This window comes from Chiloscyllium plagiosum, chromosome 11, assembly GCF_004010195.1.
Source record: "Chiloscyllium plagiosum isolate BGI_BamShark_2017 chromosome 11, ASM401019v2, whole genome shotgun sequence".
Classification (NCBI taxonomy): Eukaryota; Metazoa; Chordata; class Chondrichthyes; order Orectolobiformes; family Hemiscylliidae; genus Chiloscyllium; species Chiloscyllium plagiosum.
Window position 1 is genome coordinate 91896296 of NC_057720.1, and position 27014 is coordinate 91923309.

The following is a 27014-nucleotide window of genomic DNA, read 5'->3' on the forward strand; positions in this document are numbered from 1 at the left end:
CCTGCATCTTGGATTACCCAGAATCCAAACCCAGCATCAGTTTAAGGTCAGAGGAGAAAGAATAAATGGGAACCTGAGGGGCAACCTTTTTACACAGAGGGTGGTATACATATGGAATGAGCTGCCAGTGGAAGTAATTGAGGTGGGTACATTAACAACATTTAAAAGGCATTTGGACAAATACATGGATAGGAAAGGATAAGAAAGATTTGGGAGTAAGTGGGGACTGCAAATGCTGGAGATCAGAGTCAAAAAGTGTGGCACTGGAAAAGCAGAGCAGGTCAGGCAGCATCCGAGGAGCAGGAGAGTAGATGTTTTGGGCATAAGCCTAATTTGGGCAAAGTACAAGGAAATGGGGTTAGCGTGGGTGGACATTTTGGTAAACATGGACCAATTTGGGCCAAAGTGTCTCTGTGCTGTAGCACTCTATGACTGTATGTGACCATTGACTTCTGCAGCTGTGTGACACCTGTCCTTGGCACATGTAATTTTGCACAAGTACAGTCCGTGAGCACTTTAATATGTACAGTTTTCCCAACAAAGAGATATCTTTTTACACACTTCCACGAGAGGAAACATCTACATACACAATTGCAATCACATGCCAATTGCTAATTCTGAATCATCTGCCTGCCTATTTAAATGTGTTTTTCAAAATAAAGTGTTTATTTATTTCGACTAAAAATGCTACTGCAGGCTATAAATATTCACATTCTCTCCAGGTGTTAGAATTCTGGCGTTTTACTGACTTCCTTAGTGACCTGATTGAACAAAGTATCCTAATGTTGCCTGTCCTTTAAAAATCGTAAGAATACAGGTTAAAAATGTGTAGAATTCTTTTAAACTGTGAGCTGACATGGGGGCACATCTTTACAGGGTGGAGACAGTGTTTGTGGAGCTGGGAACTGAGCCTTGATTTTCACTGCTGTTTTGTTCTCCGCAGGCGTACTCTGTGTATGACGAGGACATTGGCTATTGCCAGGGCCAGTCGTTCCTGGCTGCTGTACTTCTGCTGCACGTAAGTACATTGTTGTGCGTCAGAGAATTTCATGTCACCACATACGTTATGGCAGTCAGGACTTCTGACCTTCATCCACCCCTTGTGGCAATCACTTTCTGTGCACGTAGCTGGGCAGTAAACCAGTTAATGAGATTAATGAGGAAGAGCCAGGTTGGGTTTTGCAATGGTCCTGCGGCTTACACTATCACCTCCAGTAAGCGTCACGGGAGAAGGTACTTGGCAGTTATCAGGTGGCTGTCTGCCACAGGAACAGAAGAAACTCACGTGAAGGACCTCAACCTGGCAGTGAGATGCTATTCCTCAGGCTGTTGAAGCCAGGTAGGAGGTGAGCCCTTAGAGTTGGTAGCCTCCCCCCCTCCCCCTTCCCCCAACCATCAAGTTCCAGATTCTCAATCCCAAGCTGCTGCACATGAGCAGACTGTGATCCCCTACCCCTTGACTTTAGTTGGAAATATTGCTCCATGTGTACCACACTAACAAGAGGTTCTGGTACTTCAGAAAAACCTTCTCAGAAGGTTGGAACTTGAAATGAGTACGGGTTTTAAGAAGGAAGCAAGAGGCTGGCAGCAAAGGCAGCTCCATTAACCGTGACACACGATACAGGAGCACAATAGGCTAATCTGGCTGTCAAATCCACTCCCTCAGTCACTGAGATCATGGCTGTCCTGATAATCTTCAACTCCACTTTTCTTGCCTTTTCCTGTAACCCCTGATTCCCTTACTCTTTCAAACTCTGTCCATCTCATCCTCGGATACACTTAATGACCCTCCTTGACATCCTTCTGTGGTAAAGGATTCCGCAGATTGACTGCCCTCAGCCGATAAGAATTTCTGAGCTGCAGTCGCTGTTTTAAGATTGAGGACTGAGGCAGTCAATTTGTGCGCAGCAAGCTCCGACAAACAGAAATGTGATGACAACTAGGTCATATGTTTCAGTGATGTGGATCCAGAGCTAAATGTAAATTGTTCGGGGCACCTGGGATGCCATGGGTCTGTTTGCGTACCCTGGGAGGCAGACCGATGTTCATGTCTGATGGTGGGGAGCTCATTTCACAGAATCACAAAGTTGTTACACTGTAGATGGAAGCTGTTCAGCCCATCATATATCCACTAACAAACTGAATGCGCATCATTACTTACTGCCATTCTCCTGCCTTTTCCAAAAATCCTGCACTTAACTAAATTATCATCTATTGCCCTCTTGAATGCCTTAATTGAACCTGCCTGCACCAGGTCGGGAGCTCCAAAACCAAATCGCTCACAATGTGCTTCATTTGTAAGTTACCTTATATTTTCACCCTCTGTTCTCACTTCTTTTATGGGAGGGAACCTTTTCTCCCAATCTACTCCATCCAGCCACCTCTTGATTCTGAAAACTACTATTAACTCTGCTCTCAGCACTTTTCTCTCCGTGGAAAACAGTCCCATAGTCTCCAATAGTCTGATGCCCAGAACGGCACAGTACTGCAGCTGAAGTCTATCTGGTGTCTTGTGATGGTTCAGACTAGCTTCCTTTCTGTTGTACTCTTTGTCCCTATTATTGAAGCCTAGGATAGTGTATGCTTTATTAATTGTATTATTAATTATTAATTGAAGCACTGGCATACCTGTCTTGTCACCTTTAATGACTGAGGCAGATATCCACCCAGGTCACTGTGCCCTGCATAGTTAGGATAGTGCCCATTATTAAGAGTCTTTCTCCATATTCTTTCCATGAAAGTGCTGTTTACTATGCTTCCATATTTCGTATCTTCCACTAATTTGGAAATTGTCCCCTGCACATCAAGAAGTTGCTAGTCAGTGAAGGTAAACAGATCGGTCTCTAACTGCTGGATTTCTCCTTACAAATTCTTTTCGAGCAAGGGCACAATGTTTTCAATTCTCTAGTTCTCCATCAGTGCCTCTGTGATTTCCACCCTTCAATATTAATGGCAAGGTCCTGGGGAGTGTTGCTGAGCAAAGAGTGAGGGTTCATAGCTCCTTGAAAGTAGAGTCACAGGTAGATAGGATCGTGAAGAAGGCGTTTGGTATGCTTTCCTTTGGATGTAAGTTTGCTAACTAGCTGGAAGGTTCTTTTTCAGATGTTTCATCACTATACTAGGTAACATCATCAGTGAGCCTCCGATGGTGTTAGTGACCCACTTTCTATTTATGTGTTTACGTTTCCAAAACTCAAAACTCGCTAATGCTTTCCTTTATTGGTCAGAGTATTGAGTACAGGAGTTGGGAGCTGAAAATGTGTTGCTGGAACAGCGCAGCAGGTCAGGCAGCATCCAGGGAACAGGAGAATCGACGTTTCGGGCATAAGCCCTTCTTCAGGAATCTGCCTGACCTGCTGCGCTGTTCCAGCAACAAATTTTCAGCTCTGATCTCCAGCATCTGCAGACCTCACTTTCTCCTACCGGAGTTGGGAGGTCATGTTGCAGCTGTACAGGACATTGGTTAGGCCACTGTTGGAATATTGTGTGCAGTTCTGGTCTCCTTCCTATCGGAAAGATGTTGTGAAACTTGAAAGAGTTCAGAAAAGATTTACAAGAATGTTGCCAGGGTTGGAGGATTTGAGCTACAGGGAGAGTCTGAATAGGCTGGGGCTGTTTTCCCTGGAGTGTCGGAGGCTGAGGAGTGCCCTTATAGAGGTGTATTAAATCATGAGGGGTATGGATAGGGTAAATAAAGAAAATCTTTTCCCTGGGGTGGGTGAGTTCAGAACTAGAGGACATAGGTTTAGGGTGAGGGAAAAATTTAAAAGAGACCTAGGGGACAACCTTTTCATACAGAGAGTGCGAGTATGGAATGAGCTGCCAGAGGGAGTGGTGGAGGCTGGTACAATTACAGCCTTTAAAAGGCATCTGGATGGGTATATGAATAGAAAGGGTTTAGAGGGACATGGGCCAAGTGCTGGCAAATGGGACGAGATTAGGTTAGGATATCTGGTTGGTATGGGCGAGTTGGACGGAAGGGTCTGTTTCCATGCTGTACATCTCTGTGACTCTATGACTCTAATATTCTTGGATCATTTGTTTCCAGTGCCCTATCACCTTTAAATACCAGTGTCTATCCAATGCCCCTCCTTATCAATTTTAAACCTTTCCAATGATTGTGTTTTCTCCTCTGACACCATAGCTTGGTCAGCATCTCCTTCCCTATGAAAGACAGATTCAACTTATTCATTTAATGCCTCAGCCATGTTCCCTGCCTCCACGTGTAAATCTCATTGGTTGTTCCTAATTGGTCCTACTCTTCCATTTCCTACATAGAGTCATAGAGACGTACAGCACGGAAACAGACCCTTCGGTTCAACCCGTCCATGCCGACCAGATATCCCAACACAATCTAGCCTCACCTGCCAGCACCCAGCCCATATCCCTCCAAACCCTTCCTATTCATATACCCATCCAGATGCCTTTTAAATGTTGCAATTGTACCAGCCTCCACTACTTCCTCTGGCAGCTCATTCCATACACGTACCATTCTCTGAGTGAAAAAGTTGCCCTTTAGGTTTCTTTTATGTCTTTTCCCTCTCACCCTGAACTTATGCCCTCGAGTTCTGGACTCTTCCACACCAGGGAAAAGATTTTGTCTATTTATCCTACCCATGCCCCTCATGATTTAATAAACCTGTATAAGGTCACCCTCAGTCTATGACGCTCCAGGGAAAAGACCCCAGCCTATTCAACCCCTCCCTTAGCTCAAATCCTCCAACCCTGACAGCATCCTTGTCAATCTTTACTGAACCCTTTCAAGTTTCACAAAATCCTTCTGATAAGAAGGAGACCAGAATTGCACGCAGTATTCCAACAGCGGCCTAACCAATGTCCTGTACAGCCGCAACGTGACCTCCCAACTCCTGTACTCAATACTATGACGAATAAAGGAAAGCATACCAAATGCCTCCTTCACTATCCTGAATAGCCTGCGACTCCATTACTTTTGCTGTTTATGTGTTCTGTAGAAGACGTTGGGATTATTCTTTATATGAGCTGCCAATCTTTATTTTTAACCTCTCCTAGCTGCTCTTATTTGGGTTTTCACTTCCCTTCTGAATCTTCTGCATTCATCTTGGCTCTCAATTCAATTTTTTACCTCATACCCATCAGGTTTTTTTTTTCTTCCTCTATCTCCATTTACGTCCTGGGATCTCCAGCTCCAATCTGTCCAACCCAGCTCTCCTCTTTCCCTGCTGAACTCAGATTCTGGGTTGTCCTTTGTTCTTTCCCACTGTCATTTGTAAATTTTATAATTACAATGATCACAGTCCCCTATGTGCTTCCCCCACTGAACTTGATCAACTTGATCCACCTAATTCCCAAGAACTCGAGCAGCTCCTCTTTTTTTTGGTTGGACTAGGCACACACTGTTGTAGAAAGTTCTTCTGAATACAATCTTGGAATGACCACTGAGCAATGTGATTGCACCATTTTTGTTCCTTAGCTTTTGCCAAATTGATTCTGTCCTTGAAACCTCTTTGACATCCGGTTTCTCCACCACTGCACTGAACTCCATAACCAATACTGCCATGGTTCTCCCTTTCATGTCTTTTCTGAATACCTTGTGACCAGGATTATTTAACACCCATTCCTGCTGAGTCTTCAACCATGTCTCTGTAGCCATAATGTCATAATTTCACGAGGCAATCTGCACCTGTACCTCAACAATCTTATTGACTACACGCTGTATGCTCACAAATATGTTACCCTGATTTAGATTTATTTATTTCCTTCTTTTCCGCAACTTCACCTCTTAGTCTGCTAGATGTTATTGTCTTGGTGTGTTCCCTGTGTCTTTCCCTGTGTTCTTGTGCACCAGAGTGATACTTTCTCATCTGCTCTCCAGGTTCTCCAACCCCTTCCTCCTTTTCTCTGATTGTTAGTTTAAATCTCATGTCACCCAAAGCACTAGCCAAATGCCGTCCAAGAAACTCTGTCCCAGCTTTGTTCAGGTGCTCCCCGTCCAGCTTGTACCGGTGCCATCATCCCCAGAGCCAATCTCAATTGTCCATGGAATCTAGAGGCCCATCGTATGCCATCTTTCCAACTATGTATTCACCTGCCTTATCCTTCTGTTTCACCTTTGTCAGTATTCTGCAGAGATACCCATTTAGTGAGAGAAATCTTGTGGAACTCCTACTTTGCTTTCTTTGGCTGTCTAGAGTTGCCCATTCCCTAACTGCTTGCATTGCCTCTAACCTGCATGAATATACTATCCATACAGTTCTCTTCCAAACAGATGTACCACATTGACACCACTGTAGCTGAAGATTTTACAGCTGGTGATCCATCCTGCACATGTCTGTCTTGATCATATGAACTATCCAACCCCCCCCATTTGCCAGAGGATGGGCGTATCATACCTTAATCTTACTTTTGTAATGTTTCCTTTTGACTTATTTTTTCTAGTGATGGGTCATTTTATAAATTTACATTTTTGCAAAATTCCCTGACTTTGAAATGTAGTACCTAATAGCATCTACTCATAAAGCGACCTCTTCTTCTTCCCCTTCACTGAATGCCCGCTCAGCAAGCTTAAGTTCTTGCAATGAACCTGACCGAAAGCATCTTTCCTCCCATGCACCGAATTCTCAACTTCCACCAAGTATATGCTGTCTTATCTCACTCTGTTATGGTCTGACCATTTCTGCCCATACCACACTCAGAGTGCCTGTGTAGACTTTGAGTTCAGTATCAGAATGAATTTTTAAATGTATGGGCTCAGCTGAGAGTGCTACCTCTGAGTAATAGTGAACATTGTTGGCTTCAGGGCTGATCAAAAATGTTAGTCTGATCTGTTCAGAGACCTTCTATGGCTAATGAATGTCATCCTGACTTGTGGAATAAATACCTATTCACAGATGCCGGAGGAGCAGGCATTTTGCGTCTTGGTGAAGATTATGTATGATTATGGTCTCCGGGAACTCTACAAGAACAACTTTGAGGATCTACATTGCAAATTTTACCAACTGGAGAGGCTACTCCAGGTAAGCACCAAGTGCCTTGTCTCACCAAAACTTGCTACCACACACGGATCGAGATGAAAATTCTGAGAGTTTATTCAATATTGTCTTGTATTTTTCCTTCGGAAATATTGCATTTCACTATATGTTTTTGTTCATTTGAATATGTATTCAATGGTTGTAATTGTCTGCAACAATAGGTGGGCAGGGTTTCACTCTTGCCACCTCAGCGAGTGTTGAGCTGGTGTTGCAGGTCGCAGATCCCTCTTGGAACATGGGTTACTTCATGTTCAATAATTTCAAAGTGTAGCAAGTGCAGTCATGTTGCCAGTTGTGAGTCAAGTATCAGCATGGACACCTTCATTAAATCTACTTGATAGGGTAGAATTATACTTGTTTGTATGTTTCTCCTGAAAGACAGTACCTTTACTCCCAGTTGTGCAGTTCTCTCCCAGTTGCACATTGAATGGTCAGTCAAGGTCATTGCTTATGTTTTTGTATGGGGCTTGGGCTTGAAATCACACCCTTCTGAATCAGGATTCAGATCCATAGTCGTCATCATTTCTAAGATTGTTAAACTGAAACCAGAGTGCTTGGGTGGACATTTGAATTATTTATTAATATCTAAAAGGTCGGATTTCAGGCTGTTCATGGGAAATTAAAACTCTACACTGATTCTGAATTTGCATGTATCAATGTCTATTGAAGCAAGCAAGGAGAACGTTGGTGTAGTTCTGCGAAAGGGATTCAGTAGAATCTGTCACTGAGTAAATGGCCTATTACTGAAGCCAACCTGGTGAAAAGGCCTGGGTCAAAACCCTGAAGGGAAGTCTGGAAAGTTGTAAAGCAACCAGGAGTATCATCTATCCACATGAAACTGTTAGCATACACTGCCCTATATATATCACCTGTCACAGCTTCAGAGTTACAGATTCTGATCCACACCTGCAGATGTCTGTGCCAGTGTTTTCTCAAAAGTTCACTGTTGAAAAGAAGCAGCTGACAGAACCCAGTTTTGGATGAACTTGTGTACTCAAAAACTTAAAAGAAAATCCTGATTAATTTATGAAAGGTAAACTTTAGTCGCTCCATAGTACTGAGCTTCTGTATTTATAATATAAATTATTATTCCTCTTTGGCATTTGATAGTACAAGATGAAAAGCTTCAACAGTGTATCTGTTTTCTTCAAAAATGCTGCAGTAACTCTGTACAAATACCATAGTTACTGCAGATGGAATTAAATCTCTGCTGCTCATAACATTGGGGTCAAGGTTAGAATAGTGCTGGAAAAGCACAGCAGATCAGGCAGCATCCGAGGAGCAAGAAAATTGACGTTTCAGGCAAAAGCCCTTCATTAGCATTCCAACAACTCTAATCTTGACTCCAATCTGCAGTATCCACTTTCACCTTGAGGATAACATAACATGATGAAGGTTCCTATTTAATAAGGTGGTACTATATCAACGCCCCCTTCATCGATTTCCAGAAATTCTTGGGTGACGGTGACACAAACAGGAATGCAGTGAAGTGTCCAGCAGCGAACTACATCACTTGGAACCTTGAGCTTCTCATGCTGTCCTCAGTGTCACCCATTTCTGCACTCACGCAACCGTACGGTTAGTGGTGTCGATGGTAGTCATGATTTGGAGATGCCGGTGTTGGACTGGGGTGTGCAAAGGTAAAAATCACACAACACCAGGTTATAATCCAAAGGTTTAATTGGAAGCACACTAGCTTTCGGAGCGCTGCTCCTTCACAACCACCTGATGAAGGAGCAGCGCTCCAAAAGCTAGTGCTTCCAATAAACCTGTTGGACTATAATTTGGTGTTGTGCGATTTTTAACTTTGTATGCTGTAAACATTGTATGGTTGCAAAGTGGCCATTCAGTTCATCAAACCTGTACTGACTGCCATGGCAACTCAGCTAGTCTCACCTTTTCCATGTAGTCCTGCATGTTTTTTTTTTATAAACTCTCCCTTGCAAAAGCCATTATTGAATCTGCCTTTTTCACTCTGCCAGATTCTGTGCACCTAGATTCCAATCACTCACTATGAAAACAAAGGTATTCCTTGTTTTCTCCTCTGTCTTTCCTGCCAATCCCTTTAAATCTGTATCCCATGTTTCTCGATCCTCCTACTAATAGGACGGGTTCTCTCTATCTATACTGTCTTTCATGATTTTGAACACATCCCTCAAAGGACAAGAGCCCAGTGTTCCGTTTGGATGATTGGCTGATGGTTTCTTGTCACATGTAGCCCTTGTTCCATTTACGCTGTGTGGGACCTAAGGTGAACTGCCAGTGATGGTGTACTTGTGATAGTTTAAATATCGTGCCTTTTCTCTATTGCAAAAATGGATTCTTAATGATGCACCTCATTACATGGTAAAATTGGAGTCCTGCTCATTTTGTTTGAAGCAGTGAGTATGAACTGTCAGTATGGCCTCGATAATAAAAACTGAAAGAACTGTGGATGCTGTAAATCAGAAACAAAAATAGAAATAGCTGGAAAAGCTCAGTAGGTCTGGCAGCATCTGTGGAGAGAAATCAGAGTTAATGTTTCGGCTCAGACCCTTACTTCTGTGTTTGTGTTGGCCTGTATAATGGTTGCCTGTTATTTTGAGAGTGGGTGTTGAAGGCAAACCCCTAATTCTTGTTTGGTATTTGCAGGAACGGTTACCTGACCTCCACAATCACTTCATGGATCTGAACTTGGAGGCACACATGTATGCTTCGCAGTGGTTCCTCACACTCTTCACTGTCAAGTTCCCACTCTGCATGGTCTTCCACATCATCGATCTGCTGCTCTCTGAGGTAAGATTACACACTTTTACTCTTTTCTTCACTCATTTATGCTGTCTCACATGCTCTTACACTCTGCTGCACAAATTCTCATTCAGTCACATGGTTTTCTCTGGAGCGTCAAAGACTGCGGGGTGACCTTATAAAGGTTTATAAAATCATGAGGGGCATGGATACAGTAAAGAAACAAGGTCTTTACCCTGGGGTGGGGAATTCCAAAACTGGAGGGCAAAGGTTTAGGGTGAGAGAAAAACAATTTAAAAGGCCTTAGGGGCAACTTTGTCACACAGAGGGTGGTGTGTGTGTGGAATGAGCTGCCAGGTGAAGTGGTGGAGGCTGGTACAATTACAACATTCAAAAGGCATCTGGATGGGTACATGAATAGGAAGGTTTTAGAGGGATATGGGCCAAGTGCTGGAAAATGGCACTAGACTAGGTTAGGATATCTGAGATGGAAATGTGTTGCTGGAAAAGCGCAGCAGGTCAGGCAGCATCTAGGGAACAGGAGAATCGACGTTTCGGGCATTAGCCCTTCTTCAGGAATGAGGAAAGTTGGTCCAGCAGGCTAAGATAAAAGATAGGGAGGAGGGACTGGTTAGGATATCTGGTTGGCATGGATGAGTTGGATCGAAAGGTCTGTTTCCATGCTGTACATCTATGACTCTTATATTGTCACACGCTCTTACACTCTTTGTACACACTTTTACAGGCTCTTACTCTCTGTCACATTCTCTTACACTCTATCACACAGTCTTACATATATTCACATACATCCTTACACCCAACGCACACTTAAACCTAATATGCACCCTGTCTCATACTGGATAAAAACAAGGACTGCAGATGCTGGAAACCAGAGTCTAGATCAGAGTAGTGCTGGAAAAGCACAGCATGTCAGGCAGCATCCGAGGAGCAGAAAATCGATGTTTCGGGCAAAAGCCCTTCATAAGGAATCGAGGCAGGGTGCCTGCAGGGTGGAGAGATAAATGAGAGGGGGTTGGGGGTGGGGAGAAAGTAGCATAGAGTACAATAGATGAATGGGGGTGGAGATGGAGGTGATAGGTCAGAGAGGAGGGTGAAGTGGATAGGTGGAAAGGAAGGTAGGCAGTAGGACAGGTCATGAGGGCGGTGCTGAGCTGGAAGGTTGGAGCTGGGGTGAGGTGGGAGAAGGGAAAATGAGGAAACTGGTGAAATCCACATTGATGCCATGGGGCTGAAGTGTTCCTCCCTGTCTCAGACTGTCATGTACACACTCTTAAACATGCTTTTACATACTCAGCATTCCCTCTTAGACACAACACTCCCTCCTACACACAGAATGTACGTCCTTAAACTCAGAATGCCCCCTCTTACACATTCAGTGCACATTCTTACACAAGCTACATGCTGCTATACACAGCACAAGCTGTTACACACACAGTGCACCCTCTTAAACAGACAGCATATCATCTTATACACACAACGCAATTCTTATGCAAGAATGAACAAAAGAGCAAGTCATGGAGAGGGTGGGAGTGTGGAAGAAATTAAACAACAAAGATGTCATAGAGCAAAAGGCAAAGGGAATAGTGTTGGTCCCCACTGGAAAATTGTAGCAGGCTCAGGACAGAGATACAAGCATGAGAACAAGGTGATGACTAGAAATAGCAAATGACCATAAGCTCAGTATCCATCAATCCATAAATAGGAACTGCTCCATCTTTCAATAGGATCATAGCTGATCTGACATTTCTCATGTCCACTTTTTCCCCCTTTCCTGTAACCCATGTTCCCTCGACTGATCAAAAATCTAACTCAACCTTAAATATACACAAGGACTCTGCCTCCACAGTTCTCTGTGGCAAGGAGTTCCAAAGACCCTCCAGCCTCTGAGAAAATAAATTCCTCCTAATCTCAGACTTAAGTTGATGCCCCTTTGTTCTGAGAATATGTCCTCTGGTCCGAGACTCACTCCTGAGCTAATTCCAGAGCAAACTATACGGTAAATGGAAAAGCCCTGGGAAAAATTAATGTATAGAAAGATCTGGGTGTTCAGGTCCATTGTACCCTGAAGCTGGCAACGCAGGTGGATAGATTGGTCAAGAAGGCATATGGCATGCTTTCCTTCATCAGACGGGGTATTGAGTACAAGAGTTGGCAGGTCATGTTATAGTTGTATAGGACTTTGGTTTGGCCACATTTGGAATACTGCGTACAGTCCTGGTCGCCACATTATTAAATGGATGTGGATGCTTTGGAGAGGATGCAGAAGGGGTTCATCAGGATGTTGTCTGGTATGGACGATGCTAGCTATGAAGAGAGGTTGAGTAGATTAAGATTATTTTCAATAGAAAGACAGATGTTGAGGGGGGACCTGATTGAGGTTTACAAAATCATGACAGGTATCGACAGGGTGGTTAGCAAGAAGCTTTTTCTCAGAGTGGGGGATTCAATTACTAAAGATCATGAGTTCAAGGTGAGAGAGGAAGAGTTTAAGAGAAACATGCGTGGAACGTTCTTTACGCAGAGGGTGATGGGTGTCTGGAATGCGTTGCCAGCAGAGGTGGTAGAGGCAGGCACAATAGCATAATTTAAGATGTATCTAGACATGAATGAGCAGGGAGCAGAGGGATAGAGATCCTTAGAAAATGGGCGACAGGTTTAGAAAGAGGATCTGGATCAGCACAGGCTTGGAGGGCCGGAGGTCCTGTTCTCGTGCTGTAATTTTCTTTGTTCTTTGAGGGGAACTGACTGTCAGCCTTTATCCTATTAAGCCGCATAAGAATCCTTTATATTTCAATTAGATGACCTGTCATTCTTCTAAATTCCAATGAGTGGAATCCCAACCTATTTAGCCTTGACTCATAGGACTGTCCTTCCATATTGAGGGTCATCCGAATGAACCTTCGCTGAAATGTGGATTCAAAATTGGCTCAGTTGTAGGAGGCAGAGGGTCATGACAGAAGGCTGCTTTAATGACCAGAAGCCAGTGTCCTATGGCATACATAGGGGTCTGTGCTGAGTTCCCTATTTGTCATTTATATGAGATAGATCACTGTGTAGGGGTTGGATTAGTAAGTTTGCAAATGACGCAAAGATTGGTCAGATGGTTAACAGTGACGTTGAGTGTCTTGGACTACAGGAAGATATAAACAGGATGGCCCGGAAAGTATGAGATCATACACTTTTAAAATAGTAATTTGACAATAAAGTATTCAATGAATGGCGTGACTTTAGGAATTCTGTGGAACTAAGGTACCTTGAATTGTTTGTCCATAGAAAACTTTGGGCAGCACGGTGGCTCAGTGGTTAGCACTACTGCCTCACAGCATCAGGGACCCGGGTTTGATTCTGGCCTCGGGCGACTGTCTGTGTGGAGTTTGTACGTTCTCCCCGTGTCTGTGTGGGTTTCCTCCGGGTGTTACAGTTTCCTTCCACAGTCCAAAGGTGTGCAGGTTAGGTGAATTGGCCGTGCTAAATTGCTCATAGTGTTAGGTGTGTTAGTCAGGGATAAATGTAGGGTCGGGGAATGGGTCTGGGTGGGTTATTCTTCAGAGGGTCGGTGTGGACTTGTTGGGCCAAAGGGCCTGTTTCCATACTGTAGGGAATCTAATCTAATCTGTGAAGGTAGAAGGGCATGTTAGTAGGGTGGTGTAAAGGCATATGGGACATGCCTTAATCAATCAAGTCATAGATTATAAAAACAGGGAATTCATTTGGAGTTGTCTAAAAATTTTGTGAGACCACAGCTGGAGTACTGTGTGCAGGATGCGATTGCAAAGGAGATTCACCGGGATGCTGTCAGGATAGAGAAATTTAAATTATGAGGAAAGGTTGGACAGGCTTGGATTGTTTTTGTTGGAGTAGAGAAGACTGAGGGACGATCCGATTGAAATGTACCAGATCATGAAGGGTATATACAGAGATGATAAGGAGCGGCTGTTCCCCTCAGTTGAAGGGTCTGTCACAAGGCGACACAGGTTCAAGATGAGGGACAGGAGGTTTGGGGAGAACATGAGGAAAATCCTTTTACACAGAGACTGGTGATGGACTGGAATTGCCTGGGTGGATGGTGAATATGAAGCAAATTGCCTCATATCCTTTAAAAAAGGGATTCGGATAAGAACTTGGTATGCCATAACATTCAAGACTATGGACCAAGCGCTAGTAAATGGGATTAGGTTGAATGTCAGGTGTTTCTCACTGTCAGTGCAAACTCAATGGGCCGAATGGCCTCTTCTGCACTGTTTGGTTCTATGACTCTAACTACATTCAATGAAATAATACCTTTCATGTTTGCAGAGGTGCTCCACAAGGTAGTCACCCAGTTTGTGTTTGGTCTCCCCAGTATAGAGAACATTGCCTTCTGAGCAGCGAACAGAGTCAACTGAATTGAGAGAGGTAAAAGTAAATGGCTCCTTCACCTGGAAGCAGTGTTTGGGGCCTTGAAGAGTTAGGTAGGAAGTGAAAAACAAGTGTTGCACCTTCTGTAACTGCATGGGAAAGTGCTATGGATGGAGGGGATTGAGTAGTGGACCACGATGTCCTGGAGGGAATGGTCCCTCCGGAATACTGATGGAGGAGAGAAGTAGAAGATATGTTTGATGGTGACACTATGCTGAGGTGGTGAAAATAACAGACCACAATCCTGGAGATGAGGGGAATGTCATGGTTCTGAGAAGGAGGGCATGGGGAAGGGTCGTGGGCAGGCATGTGGGAAATGTGCAGGATAGTGTGGAAGGATATTGTACGTTACAGAGGGACATAAATAAGATGCAGAGCTGAGCTGAGAAGTGGCAAATGGAGTTTAATGTGGAAAAGTGTGAGATAGTTCACTTTGGAAGAAGTAACAGGAATGCAGAGTATTGGGCTAATGGTAAAATTCTTGGCAGTGTATATGAACAGAGAGATCTCGATGTCCAGGTGCATAAATCCTTGAAGGTTGTCACCCAGGTTGATAGGGTTGTTAAGAAGGCATATGCTGTGTTGGCATTTATTGGTAGGGAGTTTGTGTTTCGGAGCCACGAGGTCATGCTTCATTTGTACAAGACACTGGTAAGGCCACATCTGGAGTATTGCATACAGTTCTGGTCACATTATAGGAAGGATGTGGAAGCTTTGGAAAGGATTCAGAGGACATTTACTAGGATGTTGCCTGGTATGGAAGGAAGGTCTTATGAGGGAAGGCTGAGGGAACTGAGGCTGTTTTCATTGGAGAGAAGAGGGTTGAGAGGTGACTTAATAGAGACATATAATCAGAGAGTTAGATAGGGTGGACACTGAGAGCCTTTTTTCTTGGATGGTGAAGGCTAATACGAGGGAAAATAGCTTTAAATTGAGGAGTGATAGATTCAAAACAGATATCAGGGGTAGTTTCTTTACTCAGAGAGTGGTAGGGGTGTGGAACTGCCTACCTGCAACAGCAGTAGACTCGCCGATGTTAAGAGCATTTAAATGGGCATTGAACATACAGAATTTAGCAAATAACCTGTCCCCAAAAATGGAAACTGAGAAATTCAGGAAGGGATAGTCCATGTTGGAGATGGATCATGCAAAGGTGGAGATGAGAAGCAAATATGATAAAGAATTGTTGAAATGACATGGAGTATCAAGCACATGATGGACATGACTGGATAAGGGGCAAAACATAGCATGAAAATAGGAAAAAATCAATTGAGTGGCAAGAACAAGCTGAAACATTGGAATTATTGTCACAATCCTGTTTGTGGATTCTAGGCAGCTGAATTTCAGCTACAGATAAACTTAGGCATGGATGGAGTCAGCACTGTGCAATTGTATTCCAGACAGAGACAGAGAGAAACACCGGTTTCTTTGGGTCAGGATTTGCAATACAAGAACACAGGGGGCCACTTCATCTAACACTGGTTGTCAGGAAATCCCAATCTTCTCCATCTCTTCCACCTTCAACCCCCATTTAATGCTAATGAAAGCATTGTATCAGTCCCAGTCAATGAAGGGCTTTTGCCCGAAACGTCGATTTTGCTGCTCGTCAGATGCTGCCTGAATTGCTGTGCTCTTCCAGCACCACTGATCCAGAATCTGGTTTCCAGCATCTGCAGTCATTGTTTTTACCTCAGTCCCAGTCAATGTTTACCTGAGGTAGACAAAGTTGGCTTCACAATTACTTCCCACAAGTAGGAGTATGTAAAAAAAGGTCATATAAAATTGAACATTATTGTAGTAGTTATATGGTAAGGACTAAGCTATTCGTGTGAGAGTTTGTGTATAGCTGACCAGAGTGGTGTATCAGTATTGCCCTCTGGTGACCTTTACAGAAATGTTCAAGTGAGATTATTCAGCATATGACATTTTTGAGTATCTATGATACGTAAGCTGGCATTTGTTTCTTTACACTTGGTTGGGAAACAGTTTCTAAGAACATTAAAGCTCAATGTCCTGCGATGATCATCAAGCTGGTTAGGACCACTCCACTACTCAACATCACTTTGAATAGAACGATGCACATCAGATACTGAGCGATGAGTACAGTCCAACTCTGCACCCCTCGTAGGGCTTTGGATTTGAAATTTTATGACGAGGTTATTGGCCTAGGTCCCTGGTCTCCTAATACAGTCACCTCATCACTATGCACAGTTGGTGCCAGATATTTCTTTCTGGGAGCTTTAAGTAATGCCCCATGAGACATCTCTCTCATATTCAGTATTTGCTGATTCACATTCTTCCTCCGAGGAATTGTCACATAAGGCAGACTGTGAGCAAGCATACACAAAAAGGGGCCATCAGTGGGTTTATTGGTCCAGATGGTCATCTTGCTTTGCAGTCCTTTCCTAAATCAAACGGAGAATGTTAATCTGCAGCTTCTACAGATTGCATGGCCTCAGCAATCAGCTCCGCAAACCAGAGCCCACTGTTTCTCCCCTCACCCAGTCACCCCCACCATCACCCCCTCTGATTCCCCTCCTCCAAGACTTCCCCATCTAGTGCATGAGTCACAAAAAGTTAATGAGCAGGTGCAGCAAGTGATTAGGAAGGTTAATCGAATGCTATGTATTACAAAAGGAATATAAAGGTAAGGATGTTCTGTTTCAGTTGTACTGATATATTGGTGAGACCATATCTTAAATGCTGCATGCAGTCTGGTCTCTTTATTTTAAGAAGAATGTCTAGCAGCGATTCAGAGAAGGTTTACTAGATTGATATCTGGAATAAGCATGTAGTTCTATGATGGAAGATTGGACAGACAGCACTTGTTTAGAAGAGTGAAAAGTGATTTGGTTGAAATGTATAAAATCATGAGGTCTTTCACAAGGTGGATGTGAAAAGGACATTTCCTCCTGTACAAAGTTCATCTGATGAAGGAGCGGTGCTCCGAAAGCTAGTGTGCTTCCAATTAAACCTGTTGGACTATAACCTGGTGTCGTGTGATTTTTAACTTTGTACACCCCAGTCCAACACCGGCATCTCCAAATCATTTCCTCCTGTGGGTCAGTCAGACAAAGTTGGAGGACACTGTTTTAAAATTAATGGTCGGCCTTTAAAGACAGAGACGAGGGAACATTTTTCTTAAGCATTGTTCAACTTGTCTACCTCGGAAGGTTGTGGAGATGAGGTCATTGAATATTTTTAAGATTAATGTGGATAGATTCTTGTTAGGCAAATTAATCAAATGGGTAGATGCAATGTTGCATACATGTCACAGTCAGGTGTAACCTTATTAAATAGTGGAGCAAGTTCAGCTCCTAATTCATATGTTTCTGGCTGTCAGGGCCCCTCAGGATCTCATATGTATCGGTCAAGTCACTTCTTGCTTTACCAAACTCCAGTAAACACAAACATGTCCAATCCAACCTTTTCTCATAAGATAACCTGCACAGTGCTTGTCCTTTGAGGTGGGAGATGTTGCATGTTTGGAAGGTGATACCATGGTGTGTTGCAGCACTGCTTCTGATGAATGGTGCACACTGCTAACACTGTGCAATGGTGTTGGTTGGAGTATTAATCAATGGGCTGGATTTGAATATTAGTAGAACTGTGTTCGCTCGGGGAAATAAAGATTACTCCACTATATTCCTGACATGAGGAGACTATACATAAGTTACATACACTCATCTAGCCAGCATCTAACAGTCAAGGTCTGACTGTTGCATGATTTTTATTGGACAGAGGACAAAAACTCAGTGCACATGAGCATTAATTGTCTTGGGAATTGCAAATAGCATCAAGCATTGTGCAATCATCAGCGAACATTCCCACTTCTGACATGGTTGACCATTTTGGAATAGTGCATTCAATTCTGGTCTCCTTGCTGTAAGAAGAAACTTGAAAGGGTTCAGAAAAAAATTTCAAGGATGTTGCCAGGGTTGGAGCATTTGAGCTATAGGGAGAGGCTGATTAGGCTGGGGCTGTTTTCCCTGGAGCATCGGAGGATGAGGGGTGACCTGATAGAAGTTTATAAAACTATGAGAGGCATGGATAGAATGATTAGCCAAGAAATGTTCCCCAGGGTATTGGAGTCCAAAACCAGAGGGCATAGTTTTAAGGTGAGAGGTGAAAGATTTAAAAAGGACCTAGGGTTCAACTTTTTCATGCAGAGGGTTGTGCGTGAATGGAATGAGCAACCAGAGGAGATGGTAGATGCTGGTATAATTACAATATTTAAAAGGCATCTGGACAGACACATGAATAGGAAGGGTTTGGAGGGATATGGGCCAAGTGCTGGCAAGTGGGACTGGATTAATTTAGGATATCTGGTCTGCATGGATGAGTTGGACCAAAGGGTCTGTTTCTGTGCTGTACGGGACTAAGACTATAACAAACACAGTCACCTTCCTTTGTGCTGGCATGTGGAGAGCCTTCTCCACTTCCATTGATTTTAAATTTGCTCGGGCTCCTTAATTCCCCATTCCGTGAAATGTAGTCTTGATGTCAAGGGCACTTATGCTCTCTTCCTGTCTTGAGTCAGTTATGTTGTCATGTTTGAATTAAGGCTGTATTGAGCTGAGTGGCCCTAACACAATCCAAATTTGGTGTGACCTGAGCAGGTTATTGTTGAGCAAATGTAGTTTGGTCACAAGGTCACTGATCTATTCTGTCATTTATTGAACATTGAGAGTAGATTAATAGAGCAGTATTTTTCTAGGTTAGATTTGTTCTATTGTTTTGTGGACAAGATATAGCTAGACATTTTCCATATTGTCAGGTGGTTGCCAGTGTTGAGGCTGTAGGTTGGCTAGGAGAGTGACAGGTGCTGGAGTGCACCTCTTCAGTACTATTGCCAGAATATTGTCAGGGTAAAAACAATGACTGCAGATGCTGGAAACCAGATTCTAGATTAGAGTGGTACTGGAAAAGCACAGCAGTTCAGGCAGCATCCGAGGAGCAGTAAAATCGACGTTTCGGGCAAAAGCCCTTCATCAGGAATACAGGATGAAGGTGATAGGTCAGGGAGGAGAGGGTGGAGTGGATAGGTGGAAAAGGAGATAGGCAGGGATAGGCAGGTAGGACAAGTCATGGGGACAGTGCTGAGCTGGAAGTTTGGAACTAGGGTGAGGTGGGGGAAGGGGAAATGAGGAAACTGTTGAAGTCCACATTGATGCCCTGGGGTTGAAGTGTTCCGAGGCGGAAGATGGGGAATATTGTCAGGGTCTATCACATTTGCAGCTTTCAGTACATCAGCAGCATGGAGTGAATCGAATTGGCTGAAGAGTGGTATCTGTGATGCTGAGAACCACTGGAGGAGGCTGAGATGGATCATTCATTTGGCACTTCTGGCTGAAGCTCGATGCAAATGCTTCAAACTTGGCTTTTGAACTAATATCTTTGCTGGCTTTCCCCATCATTGAGGATGTAGCGATACTAATTGCTTAATTGTCCAATACTCTTCACACCTGGAAGTGATAAGACTGTTGAGCTTAGATCTGATTGTTATGTTCTGCGTTTTGCTGTGTTGTATGCAGGTTCAAAGTTTAGGATGTGTATGATATTGTGTTAAAGAAACCAAAGGAAGTGTGGATGCTGGAAATCAAAAGCAAAACCAGAAATTGCTGGAAAAAGTCTGGCAGCATCTATGGAGGGAAATCAGAGTTGACATTTTGGCTCCAGTGAGAGAGAAATCTAGTTGTGAAGAAGGATCACTGGACCCGAAGCGTTCACTCTGATTTTCTCCGAAGATGCTGCCAGACCTGCTGACTTTTCCAGCGATGTAAATTTTGTGTTATGGCTTCACCAGGTTGACACTCCAGTCTTGGGTATACCTCATATAGGCGAAAGTGAGTACTGCATGATGCTGGAGATTAGAGTCAAGAGTGTGGTGTTGGAAAAGCACAGCAGATCAGGCAGCATCTGAGGAGCAAGAGAATCGATATTTCAGGCAAAAGCCCTTCATCAGGAATACCTAATATATACCTAATATAGGTCAATCCATCCAGACGTCCAACATTGTTGAGTTGAATTCTTTCCTAAATGTTTGCTGGGCTACATTATCCACTATATTGGGAAGTCTGTTATATGTAAATAATCATTGTACAAATGAGAAGCATTTTGGGAGAAATCTTGAGCTGTGCAACGCTAATTTAGTGGAAGTAAGTGTCGATGACACAGAAACTTGGAGGAATAGTGAACTGATATGATGGTTATAGATGTCAAGCGAATCTATTGTAAACAAGCTGGTGCTGATGAAGTTTAATGCAGAGCAATGTGAAATGGTATACTTCAGTAGGAAGGCCGAGATTAAAGAATATACGATAAAAGGTACACTTCTGTCAAGGAGCAGTGCAACCTGCGATCTAAATGAACAAATCATTGAAGGTTCCAGGGCCTGTTTAGAAACTGGTTACTGTATGTACTCGCGTAATAGTCAAATTGTTTTAGACATCTTTTTAAGGTTAAACGTATGGGGCCGACTATTACATGGATACTACTTTTGAGGGGCTGAAATTCATGCCCATCAAAATTCATGCCATTTCATTTGAAGAAGTTCAATTGATCTCTAAGTGAGTAAGGAGGAAAAAATATGACGAATTAATCCTACCCATGCCCCTCCTGATTTTATAAACCTCTATAAGGTCACCCTCAGCCCTGAAGCTCCAGGAAAAATAGCCCCAGCCTATTCAACCGCTCCCTATAGCTCAAATGCTCCAACCCTGGCAACATCCTTGTAAATCTTTTCTGAACCTTTTCAAGTTTCACAACATCTTTCTGAAACGAAGGAGACGCAAATTGCATGTTATTCCAAAAGTGGCCTAGCCAATGTCCTGTACAGCCGCAAAAAGATCTCCCAACTCCCATTGGCCATTTGATCAAGATCCAGTTGTACTCTAAGGTACCCTCCTTTGCTGTCCACTATACCTCAATTTTGGTGTTAAATTAGTTTTTTGCTTCAGTCTCCACTAAGGAAAGGGACCTTGTTGTGAATGAGGACTTTGAGGAGTTGGGATACAGGCTTGAACAGATCAAGATTGATGAAGTTGATGTGCTGGAAATTTTGGCAAACATTTAGATTGATAAGTCCCCAGGGCCAGACCAGATTTACCCTAGGCTGCTCCAGGAAGGTAGAAAGGAGGTTGCTAAGCCACTGGCAAAGATCTTTGCCTTCTCACTCTCCACGGGAGTCATACTTGAGGATTGGAAATAGGCGAATGTTGTTCCTCTTTTCAAGAAGGGTAATAGGGAAATCCCTGTCAATTACATACCAGTCAGTCTTACATCTGAGGGATAGGATTTATGACTATTTGGAAAAGCATAGCGTGATTAAAGGCAGTCAGCATGGCTTTGTGAGGGGCAGGTCATGCCTTATAAACCTTATTGATTTCTTTGAGGAGGTGACAAGACAGGCCAACGACGGTCGAGCAGTGGATGTGGTGTATGTGGACTTCAGCAAGGCATTTGATAAAGTTCCCCATGGTAGGCTCATTCATAAAGTCAGGAAGTATGGGATACAGGGAGATTTGGCTATCTGGATTCAGAATTGGTTGGCTGACAAAAGGCAGAGAGTAGTTGTAGATGGAAAGTATTCTGCCTGGAGATCAGTGTTGAGTGGTGTTCTTGGGCCTCTGCTCTTTGTAGTTTTTATAAATGACTTGGATGAGGAGGTTGAGGGGTGGGTTAGTAAATTTGCAGATGACACAAAGTTTGGAGGTGCCATCAATAGTGTCGAGGACAATTGCAGGCTGCAGCGCGACATAGACAGGATGCAGAGCTGGGCTGAGAAATGGCAGGTGGAGTTCAGTCTGGATAAATGTGAGTGATGCATTTTGGAAGGTCGAACTCGAATGCTGAATATAGGATTAAAGACAGGATTCTTGGCAGTGTAATGGAACAGAGGGATTTTGGTGTTCAAGTACATAGATCCCTCAAAGTTGCCACCCAAGTGGATAGGTTTGTTAAAAAAGCATGTGGCGTTTTGGCTTTCATTAACGGGAGATCGAGTTTAAGAGCCACGAGGTTTTGCTGCAGCTCTACAAGTCCCTGGTGAGATCACACTTGGAATATTGTGTCCAGTTCTGGTCGCCCTACTATAGGAAAGATATAGGGGCTTTGGAGAGGGTGCAAAGAAGGTTTACCAGGATGCTGCCTGGACTGGAGGGCTTGCCTTATGAAGAGAGGTTGACTAAGCTCAGACTTTTCTCTCTGGAAAGAAGGAGGAAGAGAGGTGACCTGATCGAGGTGTACAAGATAATGAGAGGTATGGATAGAGTCAATAGCCAGAGACTTGTCCCCAGGGCAGGATTGACTGGCATGAGGAATTATAGTTTTAAGATACTAGGAGAAAGATATAGAGGGTACATCGGAGGAAGGTTCTTTACGCAGAGAGTTGTGAATGCATGGAATGCGTTGCCAGCAGTGGTGGTGGAAGCAGAGTCATTAGGGACAGTTAAACGACTGCTGGACATGCATTTGGATAGCAGTGAATTGAAGGATGCGTAGGTTGTTACTTTATTTTCCATTAGGATTAATCCTCGGTACAACATCGTGGGCCAAAGGGCATGTTTTCTGCTGTACTTTTCTATGTTTTATCTGCAAACTTACTAACTATACCTCCTATGTTCACATCCAACTCATTTATATAAATGACGAAAAATAGTGGACTCAGCACTGATCCTTGTGGCTCTCCACTGCTCACCGGCCTCCAGTCTGACAGACAACCCTACACCATCACCCTCTGGCTTCTACCTTTGAGGTAGTTCTGCATCCAAATGGCTAGTTCTCCTTGTATTCCATAAGATCTAACCTTGCTAACCAGTCTTCCGTGGGGAACCTTGTCGAACGCCTTACTGAAGTCCATATAGATCACGTTTACTGCTCTGTCCTCATCAATCTTCTCTGTTACTTCTTCAAAAAGCTCAACTAAGTTTGTGAGAAATGATTTTCCATGCACAAAGCCATGCTGATGACTATCCCTAATCAGTCCTTGCATTTCCAAATACATGTACATCCTGTCCCTCAGGATTCACGCCAACAATTTGGCCACCACTGACGTCAGGCTCACTGGTCTATAGTTCCCTGGCTTTTCCTTACCACCTTTCTTAAATAGTCATATCACGTTAGCCAACCTCCAGTCTTCTGGCACCTAACCTGTGACTATCGATGATACAAATATCTCAGCAAGAGGACCAGCAATCACTTCTCTAGCTTCCCACAGAGTTCTAGGGTACGCCTGATCAGGTCCTAGGAATTTATCCACTTAGTACTTGAGGTTTATATTTTTAAAATTTAATCAAGAGATCAATTTCAATAAAACATATAATCAAGGAAGAACCCACTCTACTCACTACTGTAGACTTAGAGCAAGGTTACACGTTGAAAACTATGCACTTATCTGTTCTTATCCTGTGAGCTCTCCCACACAGGTTCCTCCAAGATCAGTTGTAAATTTTGCTGTTTAAGTTTTCCTAGACACATTCCCATGAGCAGAGATACATGAATTCAAACAGCAAAGGCAATAAACTGCGCAGTTCACTGCTGTGACAGTTCAGTTTCTCTCACTCTCTCTCCTTCACTGACCATGTGCTGCCTTTTGTCTGTGCCTTCTCTCTTTTAAAACTGCTGTTGTTTTGACTTTTTTTTTCACTAAAGTTCCAAAACAAGGCAACGGCAAGTAAAACAGTCATTGCTGCTCCTGGAATTTGAGGAAATCATCTCAAACACCTAAAATACCTCAAAAAAAGGAGCAGCTCTTACAGCCACCATTTTTTCCCTTCCTCCATCAGCATTTTCAGCACCAAAAAGCTTCACAATCATCAGGATGAATTATATCATCGTCTGGATCCTTCGCAGTTAGTGATAGCACATCATCTGCTTCTTATATGTCATCCCACAGATGATTTGTGCTCTTTACTGTCCAATTCATTCAAAATGCCACATTTCTTGAATGATTTGGAAATAGTGTCAGCTTTGATTTCCTTCCAAGAATCAACGCCCCATTGACAGATCAGTGGCAGTGATTGAGCCATCTTATTGCCTCCTTTCATGTTTGCTTTTTCTCCATCATGCCATCAGTTATTCCACTTCATTCATCATCACAATAAATGTGAGGTACTGCACTTTGGAAAGGCAAATCAGGGCAGGACTTACACACTTAATGGGAAGGTCCTAGGGATTGTTGCTGAACAAAGAAACCTTGGAGTGCAGGTTCATAGTTCCTTGAAAGTGGAGTCGCAGCTAGATAGGATAGTGAAGAAGGCTTTTGGTTTGCTTTCCTTCATTGGTCAGAACATCGAGTATAGGAGTTGGGAGGTCATGCTCCAGCTGTACAGGATACTGGTTAGGCCACTTTTGGAATATTCTGGTCTTCCTCCTACCATAACGAGGTTGTGAAACTTGAAAGGGTTCAGAAAAGGTTTACAAGGATGTTGCCAGGGTTGGAGGGTTTGAGCTATAGGCAAGGGCTGAAAATGCTGGGATTGTTATCCCAGGAACGTTGGAGGCTGAAGAGTGACATGGCTAAGGTAAATAGAAAAGGTATTTTCATTGGGGTGGGGGAGCCCAAAACTAGAAGGCATAGGTTTAGGGTGAGAGGGTAAAGATATAAAAGAGATTTAAGAGGGATGTTTTCACACAGAGGGTGGTACATGCATGAAATGAGCTGCCAGAGGAAATGGTGGAGGCTGGTACAATTACAACATTTAAAATGCATCTGGATGGGTGTATGAATAGGAAGGGTTTCACAGAATATGGGCCAAGTGCTGGCAATTGGGACTAATTAATTTAGGATATCTGGTTCGCATGGATGAGTTGGACTGAAGGGTCTGTTTCCCTGCTGAACATCTCTATGACTGTATGTCCTTGAATAGCTTATTGATACCACTATGGTTTGGTTGCAAATCACTTGTAAGTCCACCGGGAATGACAGCTATGTCAGTGTTGTGTGATTGGATGTTATCAACAACATTCTTCACTAGATGTGATCTAAACTGGTCCCAGATGAGCAAACACTTCTCCTTGCGTAGTCCAGTAGGTCAAAAATTCCTTTAAACTTCCTTTATGCATTTTTTACATCCACCTTTATCCAGCCTTGTAAATGCACATGGATGTCAATTCCTTTTGAAAATTTCACTTAAAAACCGCCATCGGTTTTAACTTATATGCCATCAGCCATACAGAATGACCTAAAGTAAACCTACTTTTCTCATGGCCAGTAGTTCTCACCAATCCTGTTTATTTTCTCCTTTTTGGTTCACAGTTTGATTCTCCAGCATGTCGAGAGTAATAGACATTTCCTCCATATCTCTAATGCATGATAACTTGTGGCATTCCTTCTGCCTACTTCTGATTACAAACTGCTGAAACTGTAGTATCTTCTAGTAGTTGGCTTTTGTGCAGTCTAAGCTCTCTGCTGAAGTACTAAGTCATCCCCTTTCATGAACCTTGTGCGCATCCCACACTTGACTTAAAATCCAAAATTCCATCCTTCTTTGATTCATTTCGTTCATGAATTCGGATGGCTTCAGGACTAACACATTTTCCATTTTGATGATTTTCAAGTACCCACTCAGCAAGTTTTTCTCCAATTGTGGCCACTTGTTAGGTTGACCTCTGTTGGCACACTTTAGTTTTAACATTGTCTGAAGTTGCTTCAAATCTTCCTCCAGTCTCTCACAAGTTTCTCCGATACACAAAATTCTCTTGCTGTGGCACAGTTGTTTGTCTTCTCTGCAACTTCAATAACTTTCAGTTTAAATGTGGAACTTAAATTAAAACATGATGTTTTTGTTTTTTCTGGAGGGCGTTTTTACAGAAAATGGTGAAGAAATTTCAAAACCTCAACTAGGTATATGATTGCATTCTGCAAGGTTGGTTGTCACCTGACTCCTTTGCGTCAAATTGGTGCGAATTGGACATCAAATCACATATTAGCCCAAAAACATTCAATTCCTCATCATAACATTTATGTATAGGGTATTATCTTGACTCACAAATGTTGATCGGTTATCTGTGAAGAACTAGGGTCAACTTTTACATGAGATATATGGAAAATTTCAGATCTTTGGCCAAAAATAGGGGGTCAATTGTTACGTGAGATCCTGGATCAGTGGTGCTGGAAGAGCACAGCAATTCAGGCAGCATCCGACGAGCAGCAAAATCGACATTTCGGGCAAAAGCTCTTCAAGGGCTTTTGCCCGAAACGTCGATTTTGCTGTTCGTCGAATGCTACCTGAATTGCTGTGCTGTTCCAGCACCACTGATCCAGGATCTGGTTTCCAGCATCTGCAGTCATTGTTTTTACCTGTTACGTGAGATCACTTATTACTCAGGTAAATATAGTAATAAGTCATATGGAATCATGACCTTTGTAAATAGTGGTATGGAGTACAATAGAATGTGATAAGCCTTTATGAAACGCTGGTTTAGCATCAGCTTCAGTACCAATTCTAGGCACTATGCTTCAAGAAGGTGTCAGTTTTGGGCCTGCAACTGTTCATGATTCCACGTATCCATGTTTGCTCCTGACACTAAATTGAGTGCTGAAAATGTGTTGCTGGAAAAGCGCAGCAGGTCAGGCAGCATCCAGGGAACAGGAGAATCGACGTTTCGGGCATAAGCCCTTCTTCAGGAATGAGGAAAGTTTGTCCAGCAGGCTAAGATAAAAGGTAGGGAGGAGGGACTTGGGGGAGGGGCGTCGGAAATGTGATAGGTGGAAAGAGGTCAAGGTGAGGGTGATAGGTCAGACTGGGGTGGGGGCGGAGAGGTCGGGAATAAGATTGCAGGTTAGGAAGGCGATGCTGGACTCGATGGGTTTGACTGAGGCATCTTCCGCCCAGGAACCCTCCAACCCCAAGGGAT

At 43.3% G+C, this 27014-nt stretch overlaps 1 protein-coding gene across 2 annotated transcripts in view; it reads left to right on the top strand.

The window, feature by feature from the left end:
• Window positions 1-898: 898 nt before the first annotated feature.
• LOC122554666 (rab GTPase-activating protein 1-like) overlaps window positions 899-27014 on the top strand; it is a 126279-nt gene continuing 100163 nt past the window's right edge. For both annotated transcript variants that reach the window (XM_043700024.1, XM_043700031.1), the window contains exons 1-3: window positions 899-1018; window positions 6870-6995; window positions 9642-9785. In XM_043700024.1, the coding sequence (XP_043555959.1) occupies window positions 6870-6995; window positions 9642-9785 (270 nt within the window). In that variant the 5' untranslated portion in view covers window positions 899-1018. The remainder of the gene's footprint in view (window positions 1019-6869; window positions 6996-9641; window positions 9786-27014) is intronic.